This window comes from Cervus elaphus, chromosome 18 (assembly GCF_910594005.1).
Source record: "Cervus elaphus chromosome 18, mCerEla1.1, whole genome shotgun sequence".
NCBI lineage: Eukaryota > Metazoa > Chordata > Mammalia > Artiodactyla > Cervidae > Cervus > Cervus elaphus.
In genome coordinates, this window is record NC_057832.1 from 53,018,249 (window position 1) to 53,030,327 (window position 12,079).

The window sequence follows — 12,079 nt, forward strand, 5'->3', positions numbered from 1 at the left end:
TAGGATGGACTGGTTGGATCTCCTTGCAGTCCAAGGGACTCTCAAGCGTCTTCTCCAACACCACAGTTCAAAAGCATCAATTCTTCGGCACTCAGCTTTCTTCACAGTCCAACTCTCACATCCATATATGACCACTGGAAAAACCGTAGCCTTGACTAGATGGACCTTTGTTGGCAGAGTAATGTCTCTGCTTTTTAATATGCTATCTAGGTTGGTCATAACTTTCCTTCCAAGGAGTAAGCGTCTTTTAATTTCATGGCTGCAATCACCATCTGCAGTGATTTTGGAGCCCCCCAAAAAATAAAGTCTGACACTGTTTCCCCATCTATTTCCCATGAAGTGATGGGACCAGATGCCATGATCTTAGTTTTCTGAATGTTGAGCTTGAAGCCAACTTTTTCACTCTCCTCTTTCACTTTCATCAAGAGGCTTTTTATAGTTCCTCTTCACTTTCTGCCATAAGGGTGGTGTCATCTGCATATCTGAGGTTATTGATATTTCTCCCGGCAATCTTGATTCCAGCTTGTGCTTCTTCCAGCCCAGTGTTTCTCATGATGTACTCTGCATATAAGTTAAATAAGCAGGGTGACAATATACAGCCTTGACGTACTCCTTTTCCTATTTGGAACCAGTCTTTTGGTCTATGTCCAGTTCTAACTGTTGCTTCCTGACCTGCATATAAGTTTCTCAAGAGGCAGGTCAGGTGGTCTGGTATTTCCATCTCTTTCAGAATTTTCCAGTTTATTGTGATCCACACAATGATGTTACTAATATAGATATCCTAAAATTATGTGAAATTCACATAGCTTTGATATGCCCTAATAAAATATGGTCAATTGTAATTCTAGTTATCATATTAAAGTGTTATAACCAGGTTTGTCAATTGCAATAGAAGCAGATTTTTAAACATCCCTTCTATGGTTTTACTCTCATGCCTTTAGAAAAATACTGCTAGTTCTTCAAGATTTATGGAAAAGACTTTCTAAAATTAAGCAGATAAACAAATTTTTGTTATTACAGTAAGCTGGTACCAGACTGGAATTTGGTATTCTCTCTGTTTAGAGAACAAAGTTTTCTTAGAATGCAGCTTTTGATAACAGATTATTAATTTCTTTGCCTTTAAGTGGTTTATATTTGTTTTCAAAATCTTTTTGTTACTTTGGTAAAGTAAATAAACATTATTTAAGATTATGGTACATGTAGAGAAAGCTCATTCTGCTTCAACAAAAACTAACCCCTCACAGTTAGATTTTCGCTATCCTAATGTCCTTAAAACATGGCAATAGTCTGCTCCTAAATGAGGAAATTAAAAATGGATAAACAGCTAAAAATAAGAGAGCAGGGCTATGGGAAATCCAAGACACCCACTTGGCTTTTCCCGGCTCCCTGACAGACCTCATTTTAATTTGATGGGTTACAGCCTTACCTGGCTACAGTGTTAATGTCCTCACAATGAGTTCTCCAAAAAAGAAAAAATGTTTCACTGAATATTCTAGTTTTGTTAATTAAGGTCAGTGCTTACTAGGACTCACTTCTGAGACAGTTTCTTGTTATACTGCTAAAAGATTTAATTAAGTTATTAAAAAGGACACTCTAAGATTGTTTCTAAAGCTTATCTCAGTAACCAGTCTTTGGATGAAGATGCTCCATGATGCACAACCAGGAGATTAACACTTGGCTATAATCATTTAATGAGTCAGATGACCTGGGGTATATCAGGGTATACCCAATGAAAGTTCTTGACTTAAATTCCTGCTTGTAATCTTACTAATAACTGCTAGTTATATTATTTTCTATGTAGCTTGCTTCAGAAGATTATTTCTTACGTTACCAAATGTGTGACTGAGCCTGTGATAAAATGCTGGTGCGCAGTTCCATATGAGATCAATAATTGTAATAATGTAACTCTAGATATGGGAAGAAGCAACAAGAGGAAATATTTTCCTGGACCAAGAGGCTAATAAGACAGGTGTGGTCCAGAGACTTTTGCTACTTACCAGGCCTGGTCTAGTGACAATACACTGAGTGGCCTGTCAACGGAATCTTTGTTAGATCTGGGAATGAGACTTTCCAGCACCGTAGGACACAATGACCATGAAATGCCCCAAAACATGGTCAAATATGTGGCTATGAAAGGGCCCTGCTGACTGGAAGTTGGTCCTTGCCAGGTGCCTCTACAGAGGTTAAATCATGACCACTATAAGATGCTGACCTTCAACACCCCCTTGAAAGGAGTTCAGGGTGGAGACAAAAAATAAGGCACTCTGGGCTCTGGGAAAACCCCAGACAAACAGGCTTTCAGATAGTCAGATGTTTTCAGGTAAAGATTTTTATGAGTCCAAATTCTGGCATCTTCTCATATCTAGAGAAACACTAATGTCACAAACCAATGTCTGGACCTAGTTCTCCTGGCTAGCCCTCCAGCAGCTTTCCCACTTCTGTTAATCTTTCGCCCATGTATCTTTAACTTTCTGGTTAAGTCTGTGTCTCCAAGTAGTAGTACGACAAGAATATCCTCCAGCCAACACCCAGACAATGCTGGAACAAGCTGCCTTATCATTCTGTGGACTCTCACCTCCCCCTGTAAATGCACCCCGAAATCCTATTCTCCCTTTGAGATCTACGGGAGACCACCCCCAGTGATAGAAAAGCTCAAGGGAGACTACCAACAACTAGCTGAACTGGAGCTGTCCCAACACCTCCAGTCCCTGGGAAAAGTCTTCCACCAAATTGCCCGAGAAACCTTAGAAAGGACACCCATTCCTTTGGGCGGTTGGGTTCATCCCTATCAGCAGGAGATGAGGCATGGGTTAAAGATTGGAAAAAGGAACCACTTCAGCCAGTTTGGGCGGGCCCTCACACAGTCGTCCTGGCAACCCCTGTTGCTGTTCATAGCATAGGTGTGTGTTCAAGTCATAGGTGGCATTCCTTGGATCCACCACACCAGTCAAGAAGGCAGCGATTTCCTGTGATGAGGACACCTGGAAAGCAGTTCAGGACCCCCCAAAATCTCCTCAAGGTCCAGTTCCAAAGACAACAGCCCTCACCCGTGAAGGACGCTGAGCCCTGCTCTGGTCCCTCCAGAGCTGACCAGTCCACGCGCAGCAGAAGCTTGAGGATTCTTCAGCCTGGCTCCAGCCACACTCCAGCAGTTGGCTGGTCAACACACAGCCGAAGCTTGAGGATCCAGCTGTCAAAATATCAATGGATTTTCATTGTCAACCCTGGCCTCTATCCCTAATCGGTATTATTGCTGTTCTCTTCATTACAGGACCACCTTGACTTCCTGGCTGAGGGGGTTTTACAAAGTAGGGAGGGCTAGGCCTACTGACAGCCAAAAAGGGAGGAACCTGCCTCTTCTTGAGTGAAGAATGCTGCTTTTATGTAACCAATCAGAAATAGTCAGGGACATGGCCCAACAGCTAAGGGAATGAATCATAAAAAGGAGAGAGAAACGAGCTAATTCCTGGGATAACTGAAACAATATGGGAGCTGGGCATCGTGGCTTCTCCCTTTAACAGGTCCTCTCTTCACGCTCTTTGCAATGCTCTTGTTTGGCCTTTGTATCCTCAATACAATTACCAGGATCATAACCTCTTGGATTGAATCCATAAATTTACATATGGTAATAGCTCAATATAGCCCCCTAAACAATGGAGAGCTCTGAAAGTCCTACCAAAACATGCGATGATGCTTTCTACAGTGAATGAGAGAAGCATGAGGAGGGGAGAATGAAGAGGAAAAGCTAAAATTTCACATAATCTCCTGCTCCTTCTGCCTTTGTAACTCAGTTTGCTCCTTGCAAAGTCTGGATCATGTAGGTCACACAGTCTCAGAAAGTGGGGAATACTAGGAACTGGAGCTTATCTCACACTCACCCTTGTCCTGCTCTTTGCAATTGCACAGCCCCTGGAAACCTGCTTAATCATGCCTGTCCGTGTAAAGGTCAGGCATCCCCCTCTCCATCTTCACTGCTGTTCCCGTGCATGAAACCCCTTAGTTTAAACCAGCCTGTCAGCAGCTAGTGTTGCCCACTATAGTCCGTCTATAAAAACTCTGTAACCCCTTTGTTCAGGGCTCAGATCTTGGAGTGTTAACTCCTCGGGGCACGCCAACGTAATAAACCTGAGTTCTCCAACTCTCTAAGTGTGGTGCTTGGTTTCCGGATTTCTGGTTTCTGCAACAATACATTATTTAAAGAACTGAGTTGGCAAAGACTGTATCTCTGATGTAACAATACTGCCCCTGAGATTTATGAGTTCATGCATAATCTGTCGCAAAGTCTGTTAATTAAAATATTTAAATACACAATTAATGGTTATTAAATTCAAAAGACAAGTCAATGAAAGCACTATAAATATAGAAAGGTAGAAGTCTTCAGTATTCTAGCTTCTAGAACAGTACACTACTTGACTTAGACTGGAAATCACATGGGTGATTCTTTAAATACCAGTTTTACACATGCCCTCAGGCCTTCAGGATAAATTGTGTGGGCATTAATTATGTGCACAGTTCATTTCCCCAGTAATACTTCAATGAAAACATTTCTTACCTGTATGCATTTCAATCTAAAATGCCCAGATCAATACAAACCACCTACAGGCATATTCTAATTTACAAAGAAAAAAAGAATAGAATGGAATGGAAAAACTCACTATAATTACATCTGTCTACCACCACAAAGAAAAAGCAGAATGAAACAACAAATAAAAGGCAAGCAGTACTTTTTCAAACACGGACAAAAACGTTCTTAAAAATCGCCCCAATTTCCCAAGTTCACTAATACTCAAAATTAACATAACACCCTTTTCATACAGGATGACTATCATAGAAAGCATAACTAAATCCCAAACCCTACAAAGGAACGCTTATATTAAAATGTCCTTCAAATAGTTATAACTGAATTAATTTCATAGTTAAATTTTGCAATATGAATCCAGCACAGTATAATGTGAGATGCTGAACGAAAATAAGAGTATGAGAAATACACTAAGTATTACTGTCTCTTGGAGACTACAAAATTCTTGCAGCAGGAAGACCTGCAGAATGTAATTAAATAAAATCTGAAAACTGTGACTATATTTTCACTTAACTTAAAACATTTTGAAGTCAGTATCGCTCTTAAATTTTAAACAAGACCTAAATTTCTTCTCTAAGAGACTGAAATTTTCTTCCAACAAAATCAGACTACTGTGGGAAACTGGTAATCTTTTCTTTTTAAACATTACATAACTTCTCCCTAATCAATATGGATGTCTGAGGCTAAATCAAAACCAATGAAACCGAAAATAGAAGTGGAACGGCTAGATACTCATTCTTAACAAAGATGGAAATTATTTCTTAATTTTCAGAGAGCTGTATTTCAGGAATCACTTTCTCAATACATTAACCAGAATTATCAACTAGCAAACACTTGATGTTAATTAGCCAAAGTAAACCAGGTGAGTCATATTATAACATATACAGAACTGCAGTAAAGGAAAAACCAAAAATCAAGTGACTTTTTAAAGGTTAACTTTTCTCATACTAGTATTTTCCAGGTGTAACAGAGATACGGTTCATTAGACTCTGAAGCCTGTAGAAACGTATTGATCTCAACTACCAGGATTATAGAGAGTTCCAGTCAAAGGAGGGGGGGGGAACTATCTGAATACCTGTTTTGAAAAGCCTGCAGTAACACTCAACTTGAGAAACAAATCACCGAACAGAAAACAAGAAAGCACGGTGAAAAAAACAAAAAAAGCAAGCACCGTCTTCCACCACCTCGCCGCACCTTGCTCCAAACTTTAGCTCATTTCCTCTCCATGGTTAACTTTCAAAATAAATGGGGAGAAACCTGTCGAAACGAATTTTTAGAAATAAGTACTATAGGTGAAGCAGAAATAAACTGTTCTAAGGAAGTTGCCTAACCATTCATTTACATGCACCAAAAGACACCCACATTATTCCAGTCGGTGAAGATGCTACCTCGTGAACTGCAGAGAAGCTTGGACCTGTATATAATAAACCCCAGAGACGGCTACTCTCCCAATCGGGGGGAGAAAAAAAAACAAAACAAAACTATGTGGCTCTTCAAACACGCAGCTTCAGAGATGCGGACTCCGCACAAATTCAAACGAAGTCCTACCGTTCACAAGTGCAGCATCTCCGAGATGAGGCAGGGCTCGGGAGCAGGAATCCACCCACAGCCCGCTCTACTCCGCCGAAAAGGCCAAGCAGCCCCAGGCCGGGGCGTGCGGACGGCTCCTCCCCGAGCCCGAAAGGAAGCGAGCCGAACCGCGCGGTGGAACGGAGCGGAGCGCGGGGGAGGGAGGCGGGCGCGGGGCGTGGGCTCACCTGGCGCGGGGGGCGGTCAGGCGCGCGCGCCGCCGCCTCTGCAGCTGCGGCTCTTCGGCGACTGGCCGCAGCGCCCCCGGACACAGCGCCCCAGCGCAGCGGGAGGGGCCCCGGCGGCCGGCGCCCGAGTTCCTCCGCCCCCGGCCCCGCCGCGCCGGCTCCGCCAAGGGCGCCAGCAGCTGCAGGCAGCGCCTCAGCGCTCGCCGCCGCACCATCCCGGGGCCGAGCAGGCGCCGCAGCCCACCCGGCGGCCCGAGGCCGTGCCGGGCCCTGGCCGAGCTAGGTTCCGCTCCACGTCGCCCGATCACTCACTCATCGTGACCTTCGAATCTGGCAGCCCCGGGCTGGCCGCCGCTCTGGCCTTTACCAAGATGGCCGGACGCCGGCGGCGAGGCGCGCTGCGCCCCTCCCGGCCCGGCCCCTGTCCTTGCCCCACTCGCCCTCCGCACAAGCCCTGCTGACACCATGCTGGCTATCCTGTCCTAGACCAGGCGCTAACTTGCAGATAGCTTGAACAGCTCCCGGATCAGCCGCCCTAATTGCTAAAATTAAATGGAATCGCGGTGGCGGCTCTTAGCCTGCTCTGTCCTAGTAGGCCAGTACCTGGTGTCAAGATACTTACGGTGATGACCAAATACCACCAGATTACGCTTCTTAGCTTTCCCCCAGGTTTTCGTTTTTGAATTGCAGGATGCAATTCATTGTTTTTTAAAGTGTTTTAAAGTATAGACAGATGCAAATAGAATTCAACAATGAATGGTTGGGTGTTCACGGGCCAGAAAGAAATACCTTCTGCCTGGGCCTCCGAATGCAGATATAACTGCGGGAAAATGCAAAACAAATTACTTTGCAATTTGAAGGTGAACGTGCCAAGTGTAATAGCGTAGGAATGTAAATCAGATTATAGCAGGTGTGGACTTTTACTTCCTCGGGGAGCTTGCAGCTGAATCTTATTGACTTAAGAGTGATTAAGAGCTGCTTCTTACTGGGTCACAGAGTGTTCCTCGCTGCAGCAGCTACAAAACCAAACTATAAATTGAAGCTACTGATAGCTCAGGAGGTCTTCACAGTGCCCTTAACTAAGGAACTTTTGAAAAATGCCCTGTGTTCCCCTCACCCCAATTCTTTATGATGATTTTCAAATATATAGAAAATAGAGGTGTCTTTTTGTTATATGTCTGAATAAATTGCAGGTATCAAAATCAATCACCCCTAAATACTTCAGCCTGTGTCTTCTAAAAAAATAAGAACATTGACCTCAGAATCACAATACCAATACCACATCTAAGACAACAATTCCCTGATAGTATTTAACATCCAGTCCATTTTCAAGTTATGTGATTGTCCCAAGAAGGTCTTTTAAGCCTCCCCCCACCGCCAAACTAAGATTATTGCCTAGGCTCATGCACTGCATTAATGTTTATGCTTTCTAATATCACATAAACTTTATGGATTGTGTTGTCATTTCCACTCTACTTCTGTTGTAGAAAGCCCCCCACCCCCACCCCCCAGGGCCCCGCGGGCTCTTGTCTAACACTCGGAAAAGAATTGTCTGAGGAGACATGTGCTGACAAAGCAAGAGGCTTTATTGGAAGAAGGCCCCGGGGCAGAGAGCAACAGGGTAAGGGAACCCAGGAGAACTGCTCTGCTCTCGGGTTTTATGGTGATGGTATTAGTTTTCGGGTTGTCATTAGCCAATCATTCTGACTCAGAGTCCTTCCTGGTGGTGCACACCTTGTTCAGCCAACATGGTTGCCAGACAGAAGGATTCTGGGAGGTGGTCAGGCATGTGGTGTCTCCTTTTAACCTCTCCCGAACCTTTCTGGTTGGTGGTGGCTTATTAGTTCCATGTTCCTTACCAGGACCTCCTGTTGTAAAACAACTCATGCAAATAGTTACTATGGAGCCTGGCCAGGGTGGGCAGTTTCAGTCAGTGTGCTTCCCCTAAAACTTCATTTTTTTTGACAATGAAAAGCTGTTTAGTATACCAATTTTTATCATTCCAGGCAAAACCTTGCTTGTCCTGCTTCACAGTACAGAGCAGAATGAACTCTGTGCCTCTTGCATTTCACTCATGGTTTAATTTTAGATCCTGACCTGCTGAATTGGGTTTTATATGTCCTTCACTCTTTGGTGACCCCCTAGAAAGTCAGGCATTTGGCATATAATGGTTTGTCTTTTAAGTTGTCACTGTTAAAAATAAGACAACAGGCCTAAAATGGAGTCACTTAATGCTCAACTCCACATCACCAAACGGGGACTTACAATGTCAGCCTCTCCCGGAATTGGAATCTTAAACCAGTCAATCAAGGAATCACCTGGTCAGCACTAGTGAGATAATCAGCCTGATATATCTATGTCATGACACACCCAGACCCACATCATCCCTTAAAGGAAAGTGACCTTGTCACAACCAATTCACTTTCTGCTAGTATGACTTCCAGGTCCCAACTTCTTCTGCCTGTAAAGTTCTTTAATTTTGTACAGTGCCTTGGAGCTTCTTTCTTTCTGTGAGATGGGATGCTGCCAAATTCATGAATCATTGAATAAAGCCTATAAGATCTTTAAAATTTACTGTTGAATTTTTTTTAAACATTACTTCTCTTTTAAATGTTAATTAATGCTGTAAAGAAGAGAAGCAAATTTACACAGCTCCCTTAAGTGGTTAGGTGGCCAAGGTAACATTTCTGGAGACTAGTATTAAATGAACTTATTTTAAGTACTTCACAAAATCTTAGGCTCTACTTAAATAACTTCTGTAAAACCACATATAAACCAATTTTAGCACAATAGCTCATCTGTAAAGTGAGTTCTGCAATCAGTATTGTTCTTTCTTCTCCCAATTCCAAGCCTAAAGGCACAGAGGACTAGAGCACACGTGCCTACTTACTGCTGCTGCTGCTAAGTCGCTTCAGTCGTGTCCGACTCTGTGCGACCCCATAGAAAGCAGCCCACCAGGCTCCCCCAGCCCTGGGATTCTCCAGGCAAGAACACTGGAGTGGGTTGCCATCTAGGGGAGTTTAATTCAATGTGTACTTATGGCAGCACCTGTGGAATTAACTACTGCATTCACCTCCAGTTAAATCAAAAATTGTCTGCATGAACATTAAGAATCTATAAATAACTTGTAATAGCAATGAGGCAGCTAACATCTAAATCTACCATTAACTACCTCTTTGACCTTGGAAAATACCCATCTCACATCATCAGGCCCCCACTCCTACCCTCCAAAATGACCAAGTCTCTATGGCCACTTACAGTTGTAACATTCAATGACTCTAATAAAAAAGATTGTGGGGGGCGGGTTAAATATGTGAAGACTGCATGCTGATTCCAGGGTAAGGTGGATTACATTAGGCCAATGATCAACCAAAATTGACCTGAGGACCAGGTCTAATCTGCCCCCTAGTTTGTTTTGGTTCTGATTCAAACTAGTTCTCAAAATATAAAATCCTAAAATTTTACATTATAGTAATACTTTTTCATTTCTTGAATTGGGGTAAAAAACACATAACTAAAATGGTTAAGGTGGAAATTTTTAAAGGTACAGTTCAGTAGTGTTAAGTATGTTTACAATGATGGTAAACAGATCTCTAGGACGATTTCATTGTGCAAATCTAAAATTCTATACTCATTAAATAATACTCTTTTCCCCCCAACTCCCAGGCCTTGGTAACCACCATTCTATTTTCTGTTTAGGTGGATTTGACTATTCAAAAACTTCATCCAAATGGAATCACCCATGCTCCCTTCAGCGGCACATATACAAATGGAATTATCCAATATTTGTCTCTTTATGACTGCCTTCTTTTTTTTTTTTAGGTCTTTATTGAATTTGTTACAGTATTACTTGTTTTATGTTTTGGTTTTTTGGCCATGAGGCACATGGGATCCTAGCTCCCGGACCAGGGATCAAATCCCCAACCCCTGCACTGGAAGGCTAAGTCTCAACACTGGACCATCAGGGAAGTCCCATGCCTTATTTCTCTTAGTGTGATTTTCTCAAGGTTCACCCATGTTATAGCATGTGACAACATTTTCTTCCTTTTTAAGGCTGAATAGTATTCCATTGTATGTATTTGCCATACTTAATTTATCCATTCATCTGTCAATGGACATTTGGGCTGCTCCCACAGATAAGACAGTCAGATATTTCTCCAGAAAAGGTGGGTTTATTTGGGGTCAGCAGAGAATTGCAATCTAAGGTCTGCAACCATGGTGAGCCATATGCAAGTCCCCAGAGAGCAATGGAAGGAGCATGTTTTCATGGAGGAGGAAAGAGAGTTGGGAGGGCTCAGGAAACAGAGTTCATGACTTTCCCTTGGTTGAATCCTTGCCAGGAAAGAAGAGTCTTTCTCCTTTCCATTGGGCTCTGCTATCATCCCACGGTGTGACAGCTTCCCCTTCTGGTCTCCCAACTCTATTTAATTGAGGTTTATTAATTTTAAAGTTTCCATAGTGGCTACATCATTTTACAGTTCCACCAATAGTGCACAAGTGTTTCAATATCTCCATATCCTCATCAACACTTGTCATTTGTTTTATTAATAGTAGCCATCCTAATGGGTATGAGGTGATATTTTGTTATGATTTTGATCTGCATTTCTCTGATGATTAGGGATGTTGAACATCTTTTTGCGTACTTGTTGGCCATTTATTAATATATACCGTCTTTGGAGAAATTTCTGTTGAACTCCTTTGCCCATTTTTAAATTGAGTGATTTTTGTTGTTGTTGAGTTGTAGAATTCTTTATATATTCTGGATATTAACTGCTTATCAGAAATATGATTTGCAAATATTTTCTTCTATTCCATAGGTTCTTTTCACTTTATTAACCGTGTCCTTGATGCACAAAAGTTTAAGTTTGGTATAGTCCCATTTGTCTATTCTTACTTTTATTACCTGTGCTTTTAATGTCATATCTAAGAAATCACTGCCAGTCCAATGTCATGCTTTTCTTCAGTTTTCTTCACTTTTATAGTTTTAGGTTGTAACCTGTTTTTGTATGGCCTGTGAGCTAAGAATGATTTTTTTTTTTTTACAGTTTTACATGCATGATTGGGAGGAAATTCAAAAAATAATATTTTGTGATACCTGAAAATTCTGTAAAAATAAAATTTCAGGGTCCATAAAAGTTTTATTTACATAAAGTCATCTTAATTCATTTATATAACATCTGACTACTTTTGCAATACAAGGGCGGAACTGGGTAGTTGCAACAGAGACATAACCCATAAAGCCTAAAATATCTCACCTTTTACCAAAAAGGTTTGCTGACTTCTGTGTTAGGCTATTTTTAATCATGAAACTTTAGATATATTAAAAAAAAATGGTGAAAGAGGAAACTTAAAGTCACCAATACATATGTATTTTGTGATTAAGAAAAATTATTAGACTTCAAGGGTTTTTTTTAGACTTTTCTATTTGAGTTTATTTTTCATTTAACTTTTAACACATAAGTTTTAACTTTTAAAAGACTGCTCATGTTGACTATACACTTCAATGTTTAATCCTTATGTTATTAGATTGTCAGGTTGAATCCACTGACAAAATAACCAGATGGGAAGACCCACTTTGATTTTCTCCAATGAGAGAGGACTCCTCCTACATCTAAGTGGTTGAAAGAATATGACTTGAGGGAAGTCTTCATCTGGGCGCACTGCCTGTGAAAAAATCAACCTTCTTTGTTCTCATGCTTTTCTGCTAACATTATTTTGGGTTTCCATGCAGCTGAATTACACA

The 12,079-nt window shown here is 41.7% G+C and overlaps 1 protein-coding gene across 6 annotated transcripts in view; it reads right to left on the reverse strand.

The window, feature by feature from the left end:
• NAPEPLD (N-acyl phosphatidylethanolamine phospholipase D) overlaps positions 1–12,079 on the reverse strand; it is a 97,366-nt gene that overhangs the window by 47,923 nt on the left and 37,364 nt on the right. The window contains exons 1-2 of one of the 6 annotated variants that reach the window (XM_043873292.1): positions 6,337–6,471; positions 3,048–3,190 (exon numbers count right to left, since the gene is read on the reverse strand). The exons of 1 other annotated variant lie outside the window; for it this stretch is intronic. Coding sequence is in view for 2 of the 5 variants with exons in the window: in XM_043873288.1 (XP_043729223.1) it covers positions 6,337–6,551 (215 nt within the window). In the remaining 3 variants the exon portion in view is untranslated. 4 more of the 6 variants (XM_043873291.1, XM_043873288.1, XM_043873294.1 and 1 more) reach the window with 4 other exon arrangements.